This window comes from Acanthochromis polyacanthus, chromosome 7, assembly GCF_021347895.1.
Source record: "Acanthochromis polyacanthus isolate Apoly-LR-REF ecotype Palm Island chromosome 7, KAUST_Apoly_ChrSc, whole genome shotgun sequence".
Lineage (NCBI taxonomy): Eukaryota > Metazoa > Chordata > Actinopteri > Pomacentridae > Acanthochromis > Acanthochromis polyacanthus.
The window spans coordinates 36154177-36181333 of record NC_067119.1 but is presented as its reverse complement, the minus strand read 5'-3'; the positions used below and the strand labels follow the sequence as shown (position 1 = coordinate 36181333).

At 40.4% G+C, this 27157-nt stretch overlaps 1 protein-coding gene across 2 annotated transcripts; it reads right to left on the bottom strand.

Annotated features, from left to right (window-relative positions):
- On the bottom strand, positions 1 to 22747 carry fam169aa (family with sequence similarity 169 member Aa). 2 transcript variants are annotated; one of them, XM_022219321.2, is made up of 11 exons: positions 22609 to 22747; positions 13626 to 13762; positions 6329 to 6514; positions 4409 to 4580; positions 3602 to 3781; positions 3355 to 3477; positions 2675 to 2778; positions 2548 to 2578; positions 2335 to 2437; positions 748 to 844; positions 1 to 665 (listed from the first exon to the last, which is right to left on the bottom strand). In XM_022219321.2, exons 2-11 carry the CDS (start codon positions 13758 to 13760, stop codon positions 147 to 149), a joined length of 1650 nt encoding a protein of 549 aa, XP_022075013.2. In that variant the 5' UTR covers positions 13761 to 13762; positions 22609 to 22747; the 3' UTR covers positions 1 to 146. The 2 variants fall into 2 exon arrangements, with proteins under 2 accessions (XP_022075013.2, XP_051806660.1); XM_051950700.1 differs by lacking the exon at positions 22609 to 22747 and adding an exon at positions 22440 to 22590.
- Between the last annotated feature and the right edge of the window lie 4410 nt (positions 22748 to 27157).

Genomic DNA, 27157 nt, shown 5'->3' with positions numbered 1-27157 from the left:
TTTGGTTTCGTCAACTTGTATCTCTTCAGTTACAGTGGTCTCTTCCGTCTCTTCCTGTGCCTGTTTTGACTGTTGTCTAGCTGTGGCAGCAGACCTTCTTCCCTCTCTCACAAGTCTATCTTCTACTGGTTTATCTTCTTTGCTTTTCACTCCATCTGCTTCCTCTTCTTGCTCATCATCTTGTCTTTTGTGGTCTTGATTCTGGTTGTGGCTCTTACTGTCTTTTTACCACTTCTCAGAACTCTTCTTTCAATAACTGGCGTTTCGTCTTCATAGCCACTTTGTACCTGCTCGTTATTTGCTGGTGTTTCTTCATCTTTCCGACTCATTTTCTCGTCTAACTCAACGGACAGAATATTCTCCTCAGCATCTTCTCCAAATGGAATGTCTGCTTCTTCCTCCTTCTCACACACCTCTGCTTCCTGAGTTTCTGATGCCACATTCTCCACTGTTATCTGAGAGTCATGGAACTTATTGTTCAGATCTTGTGTGGCATCCTCTTCTATGTGTTGCTCTTCAGTCATAGTTGCTGATGTAACATGATCTTCTGCTAGGTCTTCAGAGGTCAGGACAGTAGCTGGTTTGTTTGATCCCATAGTTGGTCCTCCTTCAGGTACAGTATCCACTACATCTTCTGCTTTTTCTTTAAAGACACTCAACAAAACCTAAAATAAACAAATTAATCACAAATTTTCTGTACTGGTCATAGAGACAAACATGTAAACATGAATTTGTATATAGACACACCTCAGTTTGCTCCAGTTCCTCCGAATCATGCAGTTCTGTCTTTCTTTGGACAGAAACGCTCTCCTTTCTGGGGGTTTCTGCCTCAATTTCCTCGATTCTAAAAGATGGTAAATACCATTTGTTAATTTCAGGCAAGTATCAGAATTTTGTACTTTTTAAACTTCACAAAAGAAGAAAGCAGCACAATTGCCCAAAAAAAGTTGCCAGTTATGAATGGCTGTTAGCCCTTAATGAAATACACAAAAAGACATTACTGCCATCATTTATAAATTAACTGCAATCAAAAACATCAAACAATAGCTGTCTATGATTATGAATATGTTTGCTGTTGGCTCCATGAACCCTCTGCCTTTATTTCTGGAACATGGTGTTAACTTTACTTTTAAGCTTATCTTCTTTTAAAATAGTTGCTTGATGCTTAAGAGAAATAAATACCATTAAATTATTTACTGTTAGGGTCACATACAGTGGCCTACTTACAGAGGTGGAAAACAGGACCAATATCTGCTCCACCCTAGGGGCCCCAGAGTGGCCCCTTGACCTTGGACCCTCTAAGAGCCTAGGATCACATCTGCCTTCTTGCACACAGGAAATCTGTGCTTGAGTTTTCAATTAACTTTTGAATTATTGCAATGAAAAGTAAATCAATTAGCTTATTGTATGTTTTTTTTTATACAAAATGAAATATAACTTCAAACCAGGATTATTCTTTGGCACACAGCTAGTTAATTTAAAAGGGTAGGTTCATCTGTTTGTTTGTTTGTTTTTTTAACATACTGTAGGTCCATGTAATGAAAACAAAGTAAATTTGTGACTCATCCAACTGAGAAACAGGACTGCGGAAAACTGTGAAAAAAAATCGTGAAGATATAGCCTTGTTACTTTGGTAAATACAAGTGAAAGAACCATCATTTAGCAACAAACCTCCATGTATTCTTTCTTCTTTTGTATCATGTGACATTCAGATGCAATGATTGTTTTACACGGAAATAAACATGCTATGACAGGTTTATGAGTAATTCAGGAAAAGTTGAATTTGATATGTGTCCCACCTTGCTGCAATAAATACTCGAAGGGAAATTCAACTGGGAAGAAAGGATGTGAATTTGGACACACAAACTCACCTAAAAATCTAAATGCTCATAATGGTAAATATTCAGGTGCAGACGGCCTTTCTTGTATTCAGCATTTTGTTTTTATAACTACAATAGAAAAAGAACACCGGCCTTCATTTGCTACATTTAATGATGGAGGAACCCAGAGCAGAATGGTCTATCTACCTATTATTATACTATAGATACTACTTTCTAGTCTAGCTAGGAGTGACAGTTCAATTTATACAATTCAATTCAATTCAATTTTATTTATATAGTGTCAATTACAGTCAAATCGTCTCAAGACGCTTTACGGAACCCATATGCCTGACCCCCAGAGCAAGCCCAAAGGCGACAGTGGCAAGGAAAACACCCTTTTAACAGGGAAGAAACCTCGAGCAGAACCCGGCTCTGCCTGCTGGCCGGGCGGGTTGAGAGGGACAGAGGAGGGCAAGGGGGAGGGATGGGACCTGATAACGTCTCTGATACAGACCTGATAACTTTTTCTGACTTGTCCTCTGTCATCTTTTCTCCAGTTTTCCTTTGTTTTGTACGACTGCTCCTACGCTGGTTTACAACAGGCACATTATCGAACTCTGAAATGAAAATTGTCAGAACACTTATTATTATGCTAAATGATCCATAAATTAATATCTAATCTATAGGGGAAGTTTACAATGTGGAAACAACATGACAGTGTCCTAACCTTTGGTAGCTCTAAATACAGTCACTTCCTCCTACAAATGAGAATCACAGGGATTATTATTTCCATGTAGAAATTATGTGTTTCATTATTAAATGTTTCTCAGTCTGGAAGAAATAGTTACTTGTACCATAATTTCAACTGTGTGTTCCACAGCAGTTGTCTCTTTCAACACCTTTTCAGCCACATCAGCAGTCAAAAGTGTTTCCTCTGAGAAAGAGAGATTCTTGGACACTGGAGAGAAACAGGCAAAGTCAGAATGTTTACAGAAGTACACACTTACAAAGATCGTTCAGTCTTTTTACACTGCTTAATCTACACCATGAGCACATTTGATAATTTAATATGATTACCTCCGCCAGGAGGTTATGTAATCACCGGAGTTTGTCTGTTTGTCTGTTAACAGCATAACTCAAAAAGTCATGGACGGATTTTCACCAAATTTTTACAGGATGTCCGGAAGAGCAAAAGTAACAATCGATTAGATTTTGGAGGTGATCTGGATCACCATCTGGATCCAGGATTTTTTTGAAGGACTCTGTACCACTGAGTGATCCAGATCACCTCCAAAATCTACCGTAATCAATTGTTACTTTTGCTCTTCCGGACATCCTGTAAAAATTTGGTGAAAATCCGTCCATGACTTTTTGAGTTATGCTGTTAACAGACAGACAGACAGATGGCCTGGCGGAGGTATGCACTCTCCGAATGCTTTTCTAGTTAAAAATGCAATCTATAAATCTTTTTAAATTACACTGTCTCAGCAAATTTAGTGTGTCACACTACAATGCAGTTGTTATTCTTTCTTACCACTAATATCTATGGCCATGATCTTCCTGGCAATGTTGGTCCTCTGTTTGGGCCCACCAATGCTCTCCACCTCCCACAGCAGATCTGCATCTCCTGGGTACTGGCACAGGTACTTCTCACACACTAAAACAAAGAGGAGAGTGGGGAACTTACATGAGCTTAAAGCTTTTGATTTAATCAGTGGGGAATGTAGAAGTATAGAGCAAGTGTCAATAAGGTGTACCCAATGCAGTGTGGACTTGTGTACCTTTATACATTGATTTTGTAAGGGGGTACCTCAACCCCAAAGACTCCTCTTTAAAACTTAGCACAAAGTCCACCAGCATCTGAAGACCAAAGCCTTTACGACGTTGACATTTTCTAATAAATATGGAGTCCATCACAGAGAGCTGGTAGGTTCTGACTGAGAAAGAATTACATATGGTCCCTGAAAGAGAAAAAAAGAGAGCACACACATGAAGACAAAGTCAGAAAGGAATGAACCCAAAGCTTTGCATGCAAACGAAACCTGAGGCCTGTACTATGAAGCAGGATCTGGGGTTAGGGAGGAAACTCCAGATTTAACTCTGGCTTTTTGAGAGTACGATGATGGTCCACTTCTTACTGTGGTACATCACGATGTTAAGCTATGCTACACACTTCAAACATAGGTTATGTTCAAGATAAAAGATGTGTAAAAGCACCACATAGTGAACAATCAATTATCTTGGAAAATGGCAACGCCATTTGTACCATAGATCTCTTGGAGTTTAGTGCATGGATTGAGAGAGGGTCTCTAATGAGATTTGATTAAGAGGTTTTTGAAAACGGTGTTTTTTCCTATAAGACCACAGACAGTACAAATAGGTTAGATGGGAAAACCCAGGATTAAACGTAACAACAAATTCTTTTCATAGTACAGGGCTCAAGTCTTGCACAGACATAAAAATTAAAACTACAAATTTTAAATTTTTAGAGAAAGTTCTCTAAAATGTTCTTCGTAACAGACACACAATGAAAGCAGATGAACAGCTAAGGAACTATACGTACATCTATGTAGATAAATGTGCATTACCTGAGGGTTTGACTGAATAGAAGCCAACTGCCTCTCCATTATTCCAGACAATTTTTGCATAATCTTTTTCTCCATGACAGAGGAAGGGAAGCTCGTCAGAGGTTATCTCCTTGCCTCTATAGATGACACGATTAAGGATGTATAAAACTATTCTGTCCCCAACTGTCTCCACCTAAGGAACACACACACAGAAAACATAGAAATGTTATCCTCAACATAACCGTATTCCATAGACTGCATGTAAAGAAGGAATGCACATCAGTCTCCCTCCAATTGTACCAATAAAATTTGAAATATTTCAGAAATGAGCAGTGATAGCGCAGTCAATGTTGGTATGTGCAATAGTGAACAAGTGGTTTTGACATGAGCTGTCATGACACCCATCTTTATTTACAGTCTGTTGCAAGGCCAAGATCAGGGACTCAGGTGCAGAGCAACAGGGACAGAGCAGACAGGCGTGGTGTAAGAAATATAGATTTTATTTTCCAAGTATCAAAGAACAGGAAACAGAGCTGAATATACTGCAGAGGTAAATTGTACAAAGCTAACTGAGCCTCCTGTGGCACTGGCGGGATACTACAAACCATTGTCTAGTCAAGAACAGGACAAAATTAATTAACTAACCCAGCCTCAGTAACACCAAGCCAGGAAAATCGTTGTGAAGCAATGCAAATAACAAATACACTACTGCCGACAAAACGGCTGTAAAAAAAAACCCAAACTACTCTCAAAACAAGATTAACACTAGACCGCAGTTGGCTCAGAAAACGAGTGGGAACTTAGCTGAGAACAGATGGGGAAGGGAGCTGGGTAGGATGGGGCTGATAGCGGAGAGGGAGGTACTGCATGTGATGGACCTTGGCATGAAAGGGAAGGAGCGGTCCAGGAGGTGAAGCCTGGCGAGAGTCAACGAGCTGGTGGGGAGACTGAAACGAGGCTGTTCGACGGGCCAATGTAGAGTCGTGATCTGAGGCTGGCTTTATGGAGAAGAAGATGGTTGATGAGATCACTCCCACCTGCTCACATGTCTCCTGAGGTGATTGGAATTGGCAGCACCTGCCCGCATTGCCACTCACCACGCTCATGCCCACCTGAGAGAGGAGGAAGGGAAGTGGCAAGGGAATGGAACCTGCCACTATGTGGTGTCAGAGGTGAAGGGCGCAACACAGTCAGTGGTTTGTCCTAACAGCATCTGCCTGAAGTGTGTCTACACTGAGACAAGGAATATCACAAGAACCCATACTTGGTATCAAGGTGATACCAAAATTCTGAGAACATGTCAAATGTTCTCTTTCTACGTTACCACAGTTGAGAGGACGATGTGTCACCATGAAAACATGTGGAATGGCACCAAAAGGTACAGTAATAGGTCAGCTGAAACTCCAAGATTTGTGTATGAGGATATTTGCGATTAAGTGAGACGATCAAGAACATGTTTTTGAAAACCAAACAAGAACACCTCCAATATATCTTCATGTCAAAGGAAACAAAGTCAGTGGATTTCAGCGAATTTTAAATTAACACATTGAAAAATATCCATATTATGAAAGATTAATATTTTTATTTGCAATCTGCATCATAGCAACTTTTGTACAAGATGCCATTGTTTGCACATAATGTTTGCTAAAGGTACTGTAATGTGCTGCTCATATTGTTAGTAGATTTTAGTTTGTCAAAATATAATGTCTGTGTGCGTGTGTTACCACAGTGCATTTGCAGCAGTTATTTTTAAATTTAAAAAATGATGCTGGACTACAATCATTTAATTTTTTCATTTATTCATTTGTCCTTGAAATTTCAATGGTATCGGTGCCAACTGCCAAAGTTCTGTTTATGCTGCTGTACTGTATTATACTATACGGTCAGGTGTTTCTGACTCTGTGTTCAGGATTTATAATGTAGTTAAACATCTTATCATACCTTCAAAACTCCATCTCTAGCAGGATCTGCTGTCTTGAGAATATCTTCAACTGCCCACCAGCGGTCTAAGAGGTACAGACCCACTGCAATGAATGGGTCACTGGGTGAAAAGAGGGCCAGGATCTTCCATGTATCATCGGATCCATACAGAGGGACGAAGCCTACGCTGGAAATGTCAATGATGACCTAAAGACACACAGATAAATCAGTACACAAAACCATAATTCTCTCCTCTACACCACATTAAATGTATAGTTTCAATGATACATCAAGACTGAAATAGAACAGAAACTCTTTTGCTGAAAAGGGGATTTCTCAAGAACTGATACTTCAGTACCAAACCAATGCCAAAATTGTGAAAATGTTACGGCATTTGTTTTTCTCTACACCTGAAAGTAACATGGATGTCAAAGGTTCCAGAGATAGCAGATAATAGACAATAGTACAAGTGCAGCAACATGTTGTCTGCAACTTGAAAAAAAAGCCCATGAAGGACACATTTAGTGTTTGAGTCAAATTATATGGAACAAGTTGTAGACGAACAAAGGCAGAATGCAAAACTCAAGCATTTGGAATCAAAGGAACTCGATGTCAGACATCCAGAACAAAGGATTCAAAGTGAGCAAATGTCAGTGGTTTCTAAAAACATGTTACTAAACTGTACATATCCTGAAATATTACCATTGCTATTTGTGAATTGCAACAGTTGCACCTGCTGAATTGGAGTGTGGATCAAGTTGTTCTTATGACATACTACATTCCTTTGTTAGAACTGTTGACTGTATATTAAGATAAGTGAACTGTAGTTTTTGGTATGTCCATGTTGGCTTCCTTTTCCACCATGTTGGTTCCTGCTTGGTAAAGTGAGGCCTTTCAAAATGTAAATAGACTCCATTTCCCCCAAAGGTCCTGATTTAGTTGTAGCAATTCCTCTAGTTATACTTGATCATTTGAGCTGGGTGTGTTATTACTGTTCACAGTCTGTCAAAATCTAAAGTTTTGTGTTAGTTTTGTGACAGGTATTTGGCATGTTTGTTATTAAGTAAACTATTACTTCTGTGTCGAATTTGGTATCAAGAGTCATGGAAATTCAATGGCATCTGCTAAATTTTTGTTATTGTGACATCCCTTTTAGAACCGCTGTCTCAACAGAAAAATGTCTAAACTGCTCTGTGGTTTTGCTTTATATTTTTAGTTGTCTTTCTATGAGCTTGTAAGTATGTTCCTACTACATCAAACACTCAAGAGATGGAGAATAAAACTGCATTTGTGCATGTTGCAAGGTCAGAGCAGCAGGAGTCCCACTACAGATATAGGCTGTATTGGCTGAATGAGATAGTGTTGGTTCGTTCCACTCAAGTGGATCTACATGAACTCACTGATTAGATAAAATAGGTGTATGTCCACATCACTTTATGCTCATGGCTCCTAGACACTACTAAAAACAAAAACCAATTCCATGTGTATTAGGCTGTATTGGGACCATGGAAAAAGTGCCTAGAAAGTGAATTTCGTTCCACTCACTTGGCTCTACATGAACTCTGCTTTATAAGATATATCTATTGCTAATTAGTACCCCAAAAAAGTTTCCACTCACCGTTTCCAGTCATTTTTTTATTAATTAGCGTTTTTGTGTCGGTTTTTTTCTTACTGTGGCCTAGTGATATTTACACGGGCGGACTAGGATTTGCAGTGCGTGCAGCGGTTTTTGGTCACGTGGACCATTAGGAGCCGAGTCCTGTTGATGTGGTTTCAGATCAAAACAACATGGCGTCCACTGTATCTAGCACAGATACGAGCAAAGATGATGAAAAGAAAAGAAAGACAAGGAAACCGCCTTCAAAAGTTACTAAAAAAGGATCAAAACGATGCTATATGCATCTCACAGATGTCCAGGGCGAAGACGTGCAGGACTTTACACGGAAACGCTGGGAAACTTACACAACCTGCGTTTAGGCTGTATTGGGACCATGGAAAAAGTGCCTAGAAAGTGAATTTCGCTCCACTACGCTGGATCTATGTATTCAGTGCATTTTTTCATAGGCAATACCCTTCTCGACTCTGGGTTAAAAGTTCTACTCAGAACATTTGTCCGAACTTTGTCACCAGCCAGAAATGTATCTTTATGAGAATACCCAAAAAACGAAAATCTGGTGCTGCTGTTTTTGCTTGTTTTAAGTGCTATGTTAATTCTGGCAACACAAAATCTTTATCAAATGTCATAAACACATCTACCAAACATTTGAAACAAGTATTGGTGCCTTAGTGTACACATAGGTGAATTCAGAGTGAGAAATGTAGCTAATTTCTTGAAGGAAACGCTTCAACTTAAGTGATTTACACCCAGCACAATGAAATATATAGTACATTTAGCTAAAAGCTTATGTGTCATATATTAAAAATATCACAATCTACTGTGTAATGAAAGATATAAAATAAAAAATGCACACCATGGCCATAAATGGCTGAAAATCAACCGAATTGCTACCACGCCCTCCTAAATCGGAATGATGGCAAAAATGGAATAAGGCAAAAAAATAAATGTACAAAAGGTCAGAGTCATTCACAAGTATGGTATAAAACATTTATTCAAATACGACAGTGTCTCTGAATATGAAAATATAGATCAATACACATACAAATACGTTGCAGACTCTCATACATAAGTTTGTGTGCCCTCATGCTGCGGTTGTACTGATGACCAGTGATCACCCCAGTGATGGATCCTGGGGCAACAACTTCTGACTCAATGAGTATATCTTGCAATCCTGCATCACCAAACCTTTTTCCTAAAATACCTAGGAAAGACATGCATGTATGAAACTCACCTAGTCAAATCACTAGCCGCTTCATGAAATCGTCATTTTTCCAGCGGATTTGTTGAGCTTTGGCATATATAGCTTGGTCAAAAACTAATACTACCTGGTCCAGTTCTTTTTTTGTTTGTTTTTTTGTTTTTTTGTCTGCAAGTCTGCTCAAAAATGACACCAACCAACCATGGTGTCATTGCTTAAGCTTCATATGCAATTTTTTTCTTCTTTGTGACTGTGACCATCACCTGTCCTCATGGCAAATTAACCTATCATGTTTATTTCAAGCTGTTTCCTACATTATGCCATTGAGGGCTGTGCACACCCAAGTGAAACATAAAACAAACACAGGACAGACAGAAATGTGAGGCATAGACAGTGTTCTAAGAGAAAAGGTGCATTTTATTTGTTTGTGCTCTTTAATTTACACCTTAAAACCAGTTACAAATCTAAAACCCTTCACAAACACCAGATACGACAAAATCCCAACTGGATCGATCATGAAGATGTCAGGAGACCACAAGAAGGATAGATAAAGCAGAGTGAGATCCACAGACACTAACCCAGCAACCTCCACTGACTCAGCGACCGGGGGAACAAACTCTATTGAGTTTTGGTAAGTGCCGGTGTGGTGGGTCTGGCATGCATGAAAACCTCCACCAAAAGGAGGGAGCTGTCTCCTCCAGCCCAAGGAGGTCCACACAGCCCCCCCGCAGGAGCCACCAAGCGGAGACCCAGCCCAGGAGCCCGGAGCGACCCCCGCCGACACAGCCAGAGCCCCAAGGCCCGCGCAGCAGAACGGGCCATAGCAGACCCCCACGGCGCCCCACCGGCCCACAGCCCCACTTCCCCCACGACGACCCCCCCCACAACCCGGCTCCCCCCGCCCCCCAGCCCCCAAACCCCCATCTCCCTAAAACCCCCAACCCCCTGCCACCCATCCATACCACCCCCATCCCCCACCATGCCGCAGTGACAGAACTTTGGAGCATAATGTCATTTGTATGGTGAGTGGTTCCACCATCAGACAGTGTCTCCTCCCCAAAATCAATATTGTCCCACACCAGTATTGTAGGCAAATTCTTTGAGAAACCCTTTGGGATTTTGTCTCTATTCTCTAGCAGTTGTAGTTCAGCTAGGCTAGTGTCTAGACTGAGTACTGTGTTCCATGAACACAATGTCCTAGTCTATAGATATATCTTATAAAGCAGAGTTCATGTAGATCCACGTGAGTGGAACGAAATTCACTTTGTAGGCACTTTTTCCATGGTCCCAATACAGCCTAATACACATGGAATTGTTTTGGTTTTTAGTAGTGTCTAGGAGCCATGAGCATAAAGCGATGTGGACATACACTTATTTTATCTAATCAGTGAACAATCAACTATAAAGTGAAGGAAATGTGCAGTCTGTAGGACGAGTTGGGTTAATTTGCGGAGCCTATGACAAATCAGTGGCCACAAACCCTTGTGATACCACGTTTTCAAACCACCTATGTCAATTTGAAACAAACCCACAGAAATGTCAATTAAGGAGACAGACTACATTTAAAATATAACTAAACACATCTTAACTGATTTAACAAAAGTGGCAGTTCCAATAAAACTGTTTAACTTCTAAGGTTACAGTTTAAAAAAATCAAAATAGGCCTCACAGTAACCATCAAACCACAGAAATTGGACTAACAATGAACTGTTTTACTGGTACAGCTGCATTTCTTTTAGCAGTGAAACTCTCTACTTTTCCTGATCCATGTCATGAGAATTCTTTTAAAAATGGAAGATGTCAGCCATCAAGCCTGGGAACAATGCACAAGGACAGATCGTGGGAAGATCCGTAATAGTTTCAAGCCAGCTAATACACCACTGCAAACATGCTTGGTCTTCAAAAGCAACTACTATATAGATAAACAGTAGATGCATGCTGTAAGTACACACGTGGACAAAATTGTTGGTACCCCTCAGTTAAAGAAGGAAAAACCCACAATTCTCACTGAAATCACTTGAAACTCACAAAAGTAACAATAAATAAAAATTTATTGAAAATTAAATAATCAAAATCAGCCATCACTTTTGAATTGTTGATTAACATAATTATTTTAAAAAACAAACTAATGAAATAGGGCTGGACAAAAATGATGGTACCCATAACTTAATATTTTGTTGCACAACCTTTTGAGGCAATCACTGCAATTAAACGATTTCTGTATTTGTCAATGAGCGTTCTGCAGCTGTCAACAGGTATTTTGGCCCACTCCTCATGAGCAAACAGCTCCAGTTGTCTCAGGTTTGATGGGTGTCTTCTCCAAATGGCATGTTTCAGCTCCTTCCACATATGTTCAATGGGATTCAGATCTGGGCTCATAGAAGGCCACTTTAGAATAGTCCAACGCTTTTCTCTCAGCCATTCTTGGGTGTTTTTGGCTGTGTGTTTTGGATCGTTGTCCTGTTGGAAGACCCATGACCTGCGACTGAGACCAAGCTTTCTGACACTAGGCAGCACATTTCTCTCCAGAATGCCTTGATAGTCTTCAGATTTCATCGTACCTTGCACACTTTCAAGACACCCTGTGCCAGATGCAGCAAAGCAGCCCCAAAACATTACTGAGCCTCCTCCATGTTTCACCGTAGGGACAGTGTTCTTTTCTTCGTATGCTTGGTTTTTCAGTCTATGAACATAGAGTTGATGTGCCTTACCAAAAAGCTCCAGTTTGGTCTCATCTGTCCAAAGGACATTCTCCCAGAAGCTTTGTGGCTTGTCAACATGCATTTTTGCAAATTCCAGTCTGGCTTTTTTATGAGTTTTTTTCAGCAGTGGTGTCCTCCTTGGTCGTCTCCCATGAAGTCCACTTTGGCTCAAACAACGACGAATGGTGCGATCTGACACTGATGTACCTTGGCCTTGGAGTTCACCTTTAATTTCTTTGGAGGTTGCTCTGGGCTCTTTGGATACAATTCGAACGATCCGTCTCTTCAATTTGTCATCAATTTTCCTCTTGCGGCCACGTCCAGGGAGGTTGGCTACTGTCCCGTGGGTCTTGAACTTCTGAATAATATGAGCCACTGTTGTCACAGGAACTTCAAGCTGTTTAGAGATGGTCTTATAGCCTTTACCTTTAAGATGTTTGTCTATAATTTTTTTTCGGATGTCCTGGGACAATTCTCTCCTTCGCTTTCTGTTGTCCATGTTCAGTGTGGTACACACCTTTTCACCAAACAGCAGGGTGACTACTTGTCTCCCTTTAAATAGGCAGACTGACTGATTATGAGTTTGGAAACACCTGTGATGTCAATTAAATGACACACCTGAGTTAATCATGTCACTCTGGTCAAATAGTTTTCAATCTTTTATAGAGGTACCATCATTTTTGTCCAGGCCTGTTTCATTAGTTTGTTTTTTTAAATAATTATGTTAATCAACAATTCAAAAGTGATGGCTGTTTTTGATTATTTAATTTTCAATAAATTTTTATTTATTGTTACTTTTGTGAGTTTCAAGTGATTTCAGTGAGAATTGTGGGTTTTTCCTTCTTTAACTGAGGGGTACCAACAATTTTGTCCACGTGTGTAAGTCATCCAACCAGTCTCTTAGTCCACGAATAAGTATATCCACAAACTCAATAAAATAGTCTAATTTTCCCAATAATGTCAGCTTTGTCTACTTTTGAGCTCTGGTCAGTGTTGCCAACTTAGCGACTTTCTCGCTAAATCTAGCGACTTTTCAAAGCTCCTCGCGACTTTTTTTGGTCAAAAGCGATTAGCGACAAATCTAGCGACTTTTTCTGCCGTTTTGGAGACTGATAGGAAAACTCGGCTCATTCTGCAGTTACTGTTTTCAACAAGCAGCAGGTGCTGCTGTGAGCTTCTCCACCTCCCAAAGCACAGACTGTCGGTCCAGTAACCCCGCAGCAGTCCGAGTGAGGGGAGGGGGAGACCCACATCACTCCGCGGCCAGACGACAGATGAATCGCGCATGCACAGTCACTACAGATCCCATCCAGACTTACGGAGCCATATAAACGAAAATGTTTCTTCACTGTCATGCTAAAATAAACCACAGCATTTAGCCTCTAGTACAAAAACATATTCTGGGTGTTTTATATTCACTTTTTGGTCTCTTTCACAATGTTATTCCTCTCTCCTACAACGTTGATTACAATTACATGCAAACTGGGAAATATGCAAATTAGGGGATGACGTCATGTGTCACTTCTAGCGACTTTTAGGACAGCCAACAGCGACTTTCCTTACTGAGGAGTTGGCAACAGTGGCTCTGGTTGATGCTCTAGTTTTAGTCTCAGTAATTCTGGCAGTGAGTGTCAGACACTTTCTAAGACCCCAATACTGCTCTTTCTGATGCTTGTGACCTTATTGATAGCTTAACCCCTTAGTCCCTACAGCCCCCGCCGGCGGGGGCTGTAGGTGCCTCAAAAACAGGCAAGACAGCACACTGGTCACTACAGATGTCCAGCTTGTGCTGTGTTTTACCTTGGTGGAAGCAGAAATGGTCAGATGATCAGGAGAATCAGGATTGCTATACAGGAGGTTGTTCATGTAGTTGTGGGCTGACCGCTCTAGCTCTGCCAGGCAAACATCAGCCAGGAGATCCACAGGAAACTTCATTCCTATACAACACAAGACATACACCAGTGAGAAGAAGCATTGTTCACACCCCTAGTCAGTCATTAATATCATCATAAAGATACGTGTGACTGAGGAGTAATATCAGGAAGACGAAGATTATCTGAAACCAGGCAACATTTAGAATGACAACTAGGCAACATTTAGAATGACAACTATGGCAAGTTCAAATAAACATACAATTAAGTACTACAAATAGATTTGGTTAAAAAATCATGTACAGTAGATCAAGCACAGGAAAAGATCTTCATGACCATAATTATTGTTCAGACAGATAATAGATGGATAAAATCACACATTAATGGATTCTTTAGCAACATTAGATGGAGAAATGCTGGTCTTTCTTTATATATTTACTTCACCAAGGAATGCGGCAGAGTTTATGTAACGATCACCGTACGTGAATACTTCCGACTGTGCACAACATTACTCAAAAACAGACCAACGGATTTGGGTGAAATATTCAGGGATGGTCAGAAATGACACAAGGACCACCTCATTAGATTCTGGCAGTGATGTGACTTATAGTCTGGATCCACGGATTTGTTAAGGACTTCCCATTGCAAGATGGCGGCAGGCACAGCGTCACTGTAACTATGACAAGAAGTCAACGCTGATCACATGATTGTGATCCTACTAAAAATCCACCAGGACTTATCCGGCGGAAATAATACAAGGAATAATTGATTAAATTCTGGGGGTGTTTCTGAGTTCCATCAATTCCCGCCACCTGCTACATATTTAGGTCACACAATTCGGTATCCGTACATAACATGCACATGCATAACACATGCCTGTGCTCAGCAAAAAGTCATTTTAAATTAAAGATTTCATCCGTCAGAAATGATACAAAGACTGAGCAGCCTTGGCAGAGTACTGTGCTCTCCAAGTGCTTTTCTTGTCTAAAACTGAGACAATGATGAAAAACACACAAACATTAAATCACATTTTTTAAAGTGTATGCAATGGAAAAGTATTTTGTAGACAAGACCCCATGCCCACATTTATGCAAATCCTGACATAAATTCCCTCAGACCTCAGAGCAGCCTGCTGGGAGTGCATCAAGTGTTGAGGGACACAGCACTGTCGGTGTTTTTTGAACACAAAGCCTATCTTGCAATGGCAACCGACAGTCCCTGCAGGCTGCGTTGGCGGGCAAAAAGTGGAGGACTCATATGCCTCTGGAGACCTGCATAGAAGCCATGAAAAGAGTAACAAAGAGTGAAGTAACAAAGTGGCTCCATCACACACAAATATGAAAGACTGTTTATGATGCAGGGAGGGAGCATCCTTGGGGTTTGTTCATGCATTTGAACACTGCATTTTCGGGCATGGGTCTGCATCTGAAGCATTGAAGTTAAACTCTCAAACATTCTATTTTCTCATTGCTATTTATGACGTGTCTGTGATCAGTACATAGATACCTAATACATACATAACCTCTGGAGGATCATCAGCAGATACCGCAGGAGATCTTCGGCTTCTCACTGCCTTTTTGAAGGACTTAAAGAGCTCGTGCTTCCTCAGCAGAGCAGCAAGCATTCTTATTTACAATCCCATATTGGACTCCACCTCTTTGACTCCAACAGGTCACGTCAGGTCCACCAGATCACAGACAAACAGACTGAAAACAGGTTCTACCCCAGAGCCATAAGAGAACTGAACTCTGTCAAACACTTACACTAACTGTCTGGACCCGAGAACCTACTACTATCAATGCACTTTGTTTTTATGTATCATGCACTGAAAGAGTGACCAATTTTACTGTAAATCAAAATGGCAATTAAGATATTCTATTTTATTCTATTCTGTTTTACATATTATCAGTATATCGCCCAAGCACAGAGAACACTCCTAAAACGTTGCTTAGGTTTTCACAATCTGACCTTCACAAAACTTTCAGGTAACCTTAAGAGAAAATTCCCTCAAGCCTTCATGAAATAACCTTCATGAACTTTTCCCCAAAGGGTACTGTTTGCTGGGAGAGAGACACCATGGTAACATTGGGTGAACTAGATTTGCATTTCCATCTCCAGGGCAGCAAATACCACGTAACATTTGGATAACTGCTACACCAACATCTTAGATTTTCTAGACACTTTACGGTTGATAAAAGTAACTTGATCACCTCATGTATTTCACAGTGGCTGTGGTTATGTGCTGGTAAGGTCACTTTTCACACACACACATCAAAGCCGCTAACTTTCCACAACAAGGGCCTTAGGCATACGTCACACCCAGGTTACAAAGCCAGAAAGCAGCCTAATTGGCAGCAAAGCACTTCAAGCACTATTATTTCATAATTAAAAGTGAAATAAATAAATGTTGAAATTGAGAAGTCTGCGCTCCTTTTTTTAGTGAAATTTTAGTGAAATGACATTTCTGTTCTGATAAAGTAATTAAGCTGAGTTCAGTATCAGTTCAAAACTGAACGCTACCCAACCCTTTGCATGAAGTCCTAGATATGGTTTCTACACATGCATACACCACACACCAAGCTCAATACCAAGACATTGGCAGTTGTATGTTTACAAAAGGCCGAGAGGTACACATCCCTGTAAGCAATACCTTATTCCAATCTTAACTCAGAGCTTTGCTCAGCTTTCCAATTAAAACAACTACAGCCCTCTCAGCTACAACCTTCTTTCTTTGACAAGTGACTCATGACCATTTGTCATTTCAGCTCATTATATGGCAGCTGCAAAAAACAGTAAAACCAAAGAACTCATGTCAAACGACATTTCAGAACTTAGACAAAAGAGGGTTGCAGAAAAACAGCGTATGGTGTCCAATCAATCAATCAATCAATCAATCAATCAATAAATCAATCAATCAATAAATCAATAAATACAGTGCTGTGAAAAAGTATTGGCCCCCTGCAAAATGTCTTCTATTTTTTACATATCTGTCCCAATTAAAGGATTTAGATCACTACTTTAATATAAGACACAGATAACACAAGAAATGACAAAATGCATTTATTTAAATAATGATTTCATTTACTGAAGGAAACAAGCTGTCCCACCTTGTCCTATGTGATAGCTATCGTTCTACCAAATGAATACATCCATTTGGCAGTGGGGTTCAGTTTCCCCAGCCACACTCACATATGATTACTGCCAGGCTTGTTGAATCTAAACATCCTTTAGAAAGAACCTGTCTTACATTGTGAAGTAGCGCAAGGGTCTCAAATAGCAGCACATGATGCCACGTTAAGAGATAAGAGATTCAAGAACAGATGTGAAACAAAGTCATTCACATTTACCAGTCTGAAAGTGCTACAAAGTCATTGCTGAGGCTCTAGAACTCCAGAGAACCACAGTGAGAGACATTATCCACAAATGTGAGAAAACATGGAACGGTGATGAACCCTCCCAGGAGTAAATAAGGAAGGCACTGGGCAAAAATGGCATCACGGGAGAGTTGCAAGACACAAACTACTACTGACCAAAAGAAAATAAAGGTTAATCTGCCATTAGCAAAAATATATATATATATCTAGATGAGCCCAAAGAGTTTTGGAACAACATCCTGTGGACAGATGAATCAAAAATTTAACTTCTTGGAAGACATGAGTCCATTACATCTGGTGTAAAGCTAAGACTGCATTCCATAAGAAGAGCATGACACCAACAGTGAAACATTGTGATGGTAGTGTGATGGTTGGGACTGCTTTGCTCCCACAGTACCTGGGTGACTTGTTAGAATTGATGGAGTCATGAATTCTGGTCTATAGCAGAGAATATCCACCCATCAGTTCATGGCCTAAAGCTCAAGCATTAATTGGTTATGCAGCATGAAAATGACCCAAAGCACACTATCAAGTCCATCTGAATGGCTCAAAAAGAACAAAATTAATTTTTGGAGTGGCCAAGTCAAAATCCGGGCTTGAATCTAAAATTGTTTAATGTGGCCAAATTATTACTAGTCCATGGAGTAGATGTGCAACGGATCACTAAACTCCCGGATCGGATCGGTCCTCGGATCAAGAGTCACAGATCGGATCATTTTTCGGATCAGCATGTCTATGACATATACACATATGTCGAAAATATTCGGAGCTCGTCTCTTCCCTTCGCCTTCGGCCCACTTCGGCTCATCTCGGTTCCTCCGTTCGTGTTTGCAAACACCACCCGAATGGCCAGGTTGCTGCCGACTCTGACATCACGCTTCACTTCGTTGCATAAACACAAGACAAGATGCTGGGAATTCTTCAGTTTAGCTGAAGACAAAACAAAGGCAAAATTTAGACCCAAGACCAGACGAACGGATCCGAATATTCAGGCCGTCTCCGCCACAAGCAGCGGCCCTCGCTGCCGCCGCGGCCCCCCCGGGCCGTCTCCGCCACAGGCCCCGCTCCCGCTACATATACTGAGTCTCAACTAAGAGTTTAAATCTCATTTTCAGATCTTGCTGAAGACAGTGTTGACCGTATTTTGACATCCAGATCAGTTTAACCTTCTGCTTTTGTTTTTTTCACTGCAAAGTATTTTTAGCAATATAGTGAGTTGTTGCTCCACACTCTCCATTTTGTTTCCATCAGCTTCCCCATGAGATTATTCACGGTGGTGCAATGCTCCCTGAATGCTCCCTCTGCCACAGTATCCTCTAGTCTGTGATGCTCCACTGTTTTCCAATTGTGTAGTGTAAACATGGCTGAGGTACGTGTAGTGCAACCCAACTATATAGTCTGTTAAAACTCATGTAGTGCAAGCCCAGACTAACTAACGTTCATCAGATCATAAGTACAGACCATTTATCATTTCACCTATTAGTCTGGTGTGAGAGTATTGGACTGATGTTCATTATTGTGAGTCAAACATTGAGTTCCTATAGAAAAGTATTACATAAGGGCAAACTCCACTATATTTCAGTTTAAGCTGAAATGCAAACTTTTAGTCTTAACCTTTAGTTCCTGTAGACATCTGGTGATCAGTGCAGTAATAAAGATTTGATGGTTTAGCGTGAGCTTCCTGTCAGGCCAGTTCCTGAGAAGACAGTCTTCACATGTATGCCAGCAATTTCAAAACAACCTGGAGGCATGTTGTTGTCAACAACATTACAAGGGTGTTTCCCTTTTAACCCAGTGTTCTCTGTTACTGAATACTCTCAGAGTCAAATTCAGACTTAAATGTAACAAACTGCTCACAGTTCAGATGATTCATTATTGCTTTAGTTGATGATCCAGTGATGTTCATGTGCGTATTCCTTGCACAGATTTCTTGGAAAGTTTGTGCAAAGTAACAAATCACTGCCTGAAGCAGTGTCAATCCATCAAAACATTATTCATAACCTTTTGGACTTTACACATAATTTAACTGTATTTGTGCTATGCAGCTGTTTTGTACATTTTTGTAGTCTTGCATAAATGTATCTTACATTTGGGAGCAAGTAAACTTGAACAAGACATCAGAAATAAAGTTTTACCTTCCACCACCCCACCTCTTCCCATGACGGGCATCTAACTATTTCTGAGACAGAAATATTCAATTAGACTGTTACATTCAGTGTTCAGTGTTGGAATTCATACATCAGGGATGACAATAAGTTAATTAATTCCAGGGAAAAAACACACAGGCCACATGTGCTGCAACCAGACATTGATTATGTATTCTATCCTGCTGTCCTCATACACAGTTACCAGCTAAGCAAAAAGATCAGTCTGTTTTTTTTCTGAGTTAGACCAAAAAAAAACACCAACTCTGGCAGTTGTCTGTGCTGTAGAAAGGCAGACCCAGACCTCCCTTGGGGCAGGGAGTAGAGAATACCACAGACACACCTACAATCCACCGTTTAACTCTTCTCATAAACAGCTACACATTGGGAATCTTCCAGACTCTTTCAATGCCTGGAATGAAATGTTGTAAAAGAACAAGTCCATGCAACTTTTGGTTAGCCAAAAATGTTATTTCAAAGCTATGAGAAAACAAGGGTGGATAGTTTGAAATTTTCTTGCAAGCTACACAGAGAGGGACAAAACTAGCACAGGTAACCATCAAACAGACATAAGATATATGCAGCATGTGGACGGCAGCGAGTGGTGGACCCACACAGTTTTAATAGACATGGTCAGCTTCACACTGGGGTGGCACACTGACTTAACGTTGTTTTTGTTTTTCTTCAGCAAACCTCTGTATGCCAAATATCCTTTTTTGGGAGGGTCATTCACTCTAATCATTTGCTTATTCAGGTGAGACTGCCATGACCACTCACACTCACTAGAAGAGGGTTTTTTTCTGTAACACTCAATTGATATAGAAAATCTGGAATAGTTACTAAAGTTCAGAATTACAAGACATTCTGCAGCTAAATGTAAATCATGCACACTTTAATTAAAGATAGTGGTAGGACGTGATTAAAAATGTAATTAATTACAGATGTTGTAATTAATTAATCACGATTAATTGCATTTTTGCCAAATAGCAAAATTTAACACAATAAGCAACGTTTTTCAATTCAAATAAATTTTGGTTGATGACTGAATCGATGAATAGATATACGGTATGTGAACGAAAACAACAAATGTTTGTTTCATTTATATTCATCTGCATTTTTCATCTGTCTACTACATTCACAGATTAGTGCAAACTCAAAGTGCAGTTATACTGATGGTATTCAACACTTTAAGACTTTTTGTAAACTCAAGCACTTTTAAAGTCTTGAAAAGTGGTCCATTGTGGGATGACTACACTTTTTGCCAGGAATGTTGTAGCGAATGTATGATGGAGCTCATTTGCATAAATCAGTTTAATTTATGCAAATACAGCGCGAGGTCCGACACATCACGTCTGAACTACTTGTCGAACTAAAACGAGGACAGATTCAAAATGTTTTCAGACACACTTTTTGCTGAACAGTTTTCATAATAAATGAAAAGTTTGTGACTGCACTGCCGTGTTGGTCCGACGTTTCTGCGCTGATTCCCTCTTTATCATGGCTGGCAAACAGACTTTAAGTTCATTACCGCCACCTACTGGGCTGGACTGTTCACCAGTGTTACACGTGTCAGAAATTAGGGAACTGGGAAACATGAGATTAAATGTGTTATTTTTTAACACATTATTTTTTCTGTAATTAATCATAATTAGCATGTTAAAGTAATGAGCCCTTCGTAAAATATGCACAAAATGATTATTTATTTACATTTAAACAACAGATGCATATTTCTACTCTCTGTGCAATCTGTGTATTTTGGTTGACAACAACTTGAATCTTCCAGGGTTTGCTGAAGATTTGGACTGGGCAATGAGCAACCCAGGCTCCAAACAAATTTGACTGTTGTTTAACGAAAAAAATACAAGCCAGAGTGTTTTATCCTTATTGCAGAATGATAATGATGGGCAACTAGACAATTCTGTGCTGCAGTATGTTCTGACTATGCAAGACTAGTATGCAAATAGCCACAGAGAAGCGGTTCCACTAAAAATCTTTGTCAAAAAGAGCAGCAACTGGACTGGATTGAAATCAGGTTTAAGAGGATGTGTGTAGCCCTCAAACAGGCTCACTACTGACTGTGTGTGAAGATGGGGGGGTCACTTCATTCAGTACTCCTGGGCCACCCCATGGCTCTGCCCCCGGCAGCACAGCAGCCCCATGACTTTTGGTACATGTTGTTCCCACTACATGAGCCATGTAGAAAGTAGGTGTTAGTAGTCTACAGTGTGTGCTTTAATTCATTAACACTTCTACAGTTCTACAATTTCATTTAGCAGATGCTTTTATCCAAAGTGAGTACACTACCAGTCAAATGCTTGGACACACCTTTTCATTCAGTGGTTTTATTTACCTACTTTGTACATTGTAGGTTAATACTGAAGACATCAAAACTATAAAAGAATACATATGGAATTACGTTCTAAACAAAAAAGTGATAATCTTCAGAATTAATCTACAATATAGAAAAAAATGTAAATACATAAAAAGCACTGAATGAGAAGGTGTGTCCAAACTTTTGACTGTTAGTGTACATCTGAGAGAAGACACAACGCAAGCAAGTATCTTGTCAGGTGAAAACAACCTGGATAAGTGCCAAAAACAAGTTCAAGTATAATTATAGGACCATGGTGCCTGCAGGCAGCTGATTGTTTTATTTTTATTTATTTTTTTTGCAGTCTGTCATGTGCAAAAAATCCAAACTGTCCAACAAAAGAGTCTGGACAGAAACAAGTCTTTATTTATCTATACAGGCCAATAAAATTAGTTTCACTGTCCTAAACAAGTGAAAGGGAACAAAGTGTACCAAAGTCAGAGGTGGGGGTGGGGGGCTGTGTCTGTGTATTTGAGTGTGTATTAAATTTGCTCTTTTCTTTGTCGATAGTAAATAATACAGTAGTAACTGAATTCAAGAAGTCTGCCCTCATAATCTGTGACACAATTCAAAAATAAAAAAGAGTAGTGAAAAAAACTTTCTCAGCAGTATAACTGAAAGATGAAAGAAAAGTGTTTTTATCTACAGCTGGCGGATGGTACAGCGCACGTTTAGGAAATGTGGAAATGCAATCCAGTACAAATTCCATGTTCGCACAGGCTGCTGAATGTTGAACATTTTGTTCTCGACAAGCACTACAAAACTGCGTGCAGCTCTTCGCCTGCAGCGAACCAGCAGTGAGTTCTAGTGTTGACTGTGCTCCCAATGAGGCCATGAACACTGGATGTACTAACCACACGGTACGTTTACTGCGCGCTCTCTTTCCACTCCAGCAGATGCTGCGGCCGTCCTCGTTTCTGCCTCCTAATTCCAAAACGCTCCGAGATAATCCCAGAAAGTCATACACACACTCAAACACACACACCACGCACACACAGTCGAGTCAGGAACACACCAACTCACCTCCACTCTTCACAGGACGCTTTCCTTTTTCCTTACAACTCAATGTTCACTTTAAATTTCGTAAATGGCTCAGTTTATTATGCTGGGAGGTGCAGCGCTCTGCGCATGCTCAGTTTAGGCCACCAATCCAGTCCGCTTGCTTTATATAACTAATCCAGACTAAACCCCTTAACTAAAGAACAGTCAGGATCGATTTTATCACATTAGCATCTTCACTTTTTTACAGCTTCTTAGCTGTTCAGTATTATATGTTCTGTACCTCCTTCGTGTGTGGAATAACAGAACTTCATTTTACAAGAGAAAATTAACAAATACATTAAATTGGTAGGCTGAAAATTATGATAAATTCAACAGTGCAGCAACAAGCAGACACAAAGTCTGTGTCTGAATATTTCATTTAGCCCTGATATTGCATGCAATAAAGCAAAAATAAATTACTTATAAGGGTTAATCAATCTGAAATCATCAGGAGTCTTCTGCTTGACTATCTCTGATTTGACTGAAGAAACAATTTCACATGCTATAATTAACTTCACTACTATAACAAATACTTTTACTTAATTTTGCATTGCCCTCTTGTTATATTCTTTCATGCATTGATATTTGAGGCTATGTTTGAACTATTCAAGATAAAAGCCTGAATTTTTCACTGTTATTTCTCATCGAACCATTGATTCATAATCTGCAATACTGGATATCAAATCAAATTCGGAACCTTATGTAGTTGCATGTCACAATAATACAAAATAAAACATATAGAACACATTTTATTATGCTTTATTATTTATTATCTAAGTTATTTCCACCAAACTTTTATAACTCATTGAGCAAGTGTGACAAATTGTACCCCCCCCAAAAAAAAAAAAATGTGACAAGGGTTGATCCAAGTAGAAGACAATTCTGGGGTTTCAAATTGGTTGTCTAAATATTAATAAAGTGTCTGTAGGTGTGACTGTTAGTGTGATTGTTTGTCTGTATATGTAGCCCTGTGATAGACTGGTAACCTGTCCAGGGTGTCCCCTGCCTTCACCCTAAGCTAGTTGTTATAGACTCCAACATAGCCTCGACCCTACAGAGGATTTAGTGTTGTATAGACAATGAATGGGTGTAACGCGTCACAAAAGCATGTCATTTCAGTGTATCATTGCCATGTATTGTATCAGGGGCGGCTGGTCAATAGAGGGCGCTAGGGCGCCGCCCCTTTTGTCTCACATCATGTAGAGTCACAGCCCTTCCTTTAATTAAACGTTTTTAAAATTACATTTACATGTATTCCCATGTTTTTAACAAGCAAAATGGCTAATAGAGCCTGTAGAGAGTTACTAAAATGTATAATGTGTAATAAAAAAGTCAGATTAGAAACGTCCGACTTTGTCTACAATTACTAATAGTGGACATATATGGCCGGGGCACACTCATCTTTCCCCATTGACTCTCGTTATAACTTTGACATGCTCAGTTCGTTCCTCTTCAGTACAAGAGATAGGAGACCGCAGGACGCAGGCTGACCGCTCCCCGCTGAACTGTCGCTCATCTTCAGCAACACAGAGTTCAGGAGTTGCAATGGTGCTGTGGCTCTGTACCTGCTCTTCATGAGCAACAATCTTCAGGACTGTGTCTCTCCTGAAGATCCTCATCATGACTCCAATGACGACAGCTGAATCTGAGAGGTGCTTCTCAACACTAAAAAGAATCAAGACCTTCCTCAGGAACACGATGTCGCAGGATCGTCTTAATGCACTGGCCATGCTCTCTATGGAAAAGAAACTTGTCAGGGAGACCCCAGATTTTAACCATAGAGTCATTGAGAAATTTGCATTTCTTAAAGACAGAAGAGCAAAACTTGCATGCAAAAAATAACACAGATGTAGAGGTGCTGGCTTTAATCTCTAAAATGTGAGGATTTACTTTTTTGTCATTTAATAATGTAAATAGAAATGTTAGCTGACACAAGTGGCACTTTAGACTGAAAGCCTGTTGATTTTCATATGTTCTGAAATCTGAGGAATTACTGTTTTTCTTTATTTTCATTGTAAATATTTAATGTTAGTTGACAGAAGCACTTTGGGCTAAAAGCCTAAGATAAGATAAGATAAGATAAGGTTTTATTTGTCACATACACAGTTATACATAGTATAATGCCTAATGGTTTCAGTTGTTTTTTTCAGGCAAAGTGACAAATTTGGATTGCTTTGATCTTAAATATGCAGATTTGCTGTTTTCTTATTGTCATGTAGGGTTGTTAATGTAAGTTAGCTCACAGAAGCACTGTCTGCTTTAAGCCTTATAGTTAGTTTTTTTTTTAACAAAATGTCCAATGTTTGTTGGTTTCACAGGTATGAATTTGTTTTTGTTTGTTTGAGTATGTAAATATAAATATGTTGTTCCAAAGATTTTGCTGGACAGAAGAAGCACTTGGCACTCTTTGAAGCTGGAAAAATGAATTGTTTCTTTTTTACCTTTGAAGTAAAAAATAGATTTGCATATTTATACATTCTTAATTTGTTTAATTATAGAAAAGGAAATTTTAAGGGTTTGTGTGTACCAATTACACCTTATCTGGAGCAAATCATATCAAACACCGGGGAGATAAATTCAAATTCACTAGCTGGTAACATTTATGTGCATTTAATTGTCTATTTGACACAGCTGTAGTGCTTATGTGTACCCTCGTAGTGGTGCATAGTAATAGCACATGAAATGGCTGTGAACATAATTTACATCAATTCTTGTATTCAGGTGTTGCCGACTCTGCTATTTGGTTTGGTAAATTAAGTGCGCCCCCCAAGAGAAAAATTCACCAGCCGCCACTGTATTGTATTGCTTTCTAAATGTCAATTAAAACTGGAGTTCTGTACAAGAAAGAAGCTAAAATCTTCAAGGAATGAAGAAGAGTAAACAACCTCACACTGTGTGACAATCAGCTGAGTGGAGCCAATCTGCAGTAACAGGCAGCAGCGCCGAGATCCCAAAATGGCTTTTGGCCGGCCACTAGGTGGCAATGGCATATGGCAGAGCGGTTCTGCCATTAGCCATTCAGCAGTGGCTTGTGGCTCATTCGGGATTGGTAGTGTCTGCAGATACGGACCCGTACCCGTAGCCTGTGGCCTACGGATACGGCACTTTCCATTTGCCACACAGATACGGACCCGTACGCGAGTCTCGTGAGGAAGCTGCTAACCACTGCAAACTGTTGAAAGGTAAGCAAAGGTTAAGGTTAGGGTTAGTGTTAGGGTCAGGTTTAGGGTCCGTACCTGTAGTACCGATGCTACGGTCCGTACCTCCAGCGTCTACCGGGAGTCACGTGACCAGATCTTGCGTATCTGATTGGCAAATGGAAAGTACGGTCCGTACCTCTAGCAACTACCTTCGGGATTGGTATATGGCAAAATTGTGTGACTGGTTGTTTACTGCCAGAGGGAGCAGCGTGGCAATGCCAGTTGTTTTCCCTACCAGCCAATTCACTTTAAGGTAGTGTTCATTCCCGGCGTGTGTTTTTTTTTGTTCTTTATTGACAACACAGCTGAATCACTGTTGAGGCTACTCAGAAAATGCTGTCACACAATGTGTTTTGATTCACGTGCAGTGCGATTTAGGTTTATTGTATTTTTTTATGTTTCTCACACTGACGTCTGTACACCTATGACCGCCGATGAGTACAATAAAGTCACGGGCCGTGTTAAGTGACTACGGAAAAAATAAATGTCATCTATACAGTCCCTCCAGGAATTTGCGATGTTGCGATCACGCTTATTCACGGGAAATCAGCCAATCTCCACGAATTTTGCGTAGCCTTACAATTTTGTCCAATCACTGCAACTTTCCCGCGATTTTGGCCCGCCTCCCGTGAGTTCCACCAATCATAGCAGTCCCCAGCGCACAGTCCGACTGGGTTCTGGCTGGGGTCCGCATGGACCTCGAATGACTTTTCTGTATACAGTAAACCCTCGTTTACGTTCCAAAAAGAACCCGCGATAGGCGAAATCCGTGAAGTAGTCAGCTTTATTTTTTACAGTTATTATACAATACTGCACCCGGGGGAGTGCTGCAGCTGCAGCCAGGTGGACGCCACGGCCTCCTCAGGGAGCGGCTGAATCAATTGGAGCAGTCGGGGTGGGGAAGGCTCGCGCCGGCGCTCTTCTCCTGGGGAGAGCGGCTGTGGTGGCCAGAAACGGCTGGGGACCACGTCCACTGTCTGGTTGACGGCGGGGAAAAAGAATAAGGCTGCTCCGTCTGCTCTGTCTTTCAGGGTGTCTCACTACATGGAGACCAAGGAGAGAAATGATCCAGCACTCCACAGCAGGCAGTGCTGGCCTGTATGGCAGATGAAACGAGGCGCGGAGAATGTTCACGTTGGTCAATCCCTTAGCCAATCAGGATGCAGAACACAACGCACTGTTAAAAAAAAAAACATAAAAAAACTGCACTAAAAAATCCGTGAAACAGCGAAGCCGTGAAAGGTGAACCGCGTTATAGCGAGGGTTCACTGTATACACCACAAACCTGGCTGTAATCAAATGAGCTTTGATTTATGTGATGGCAAGTAGGT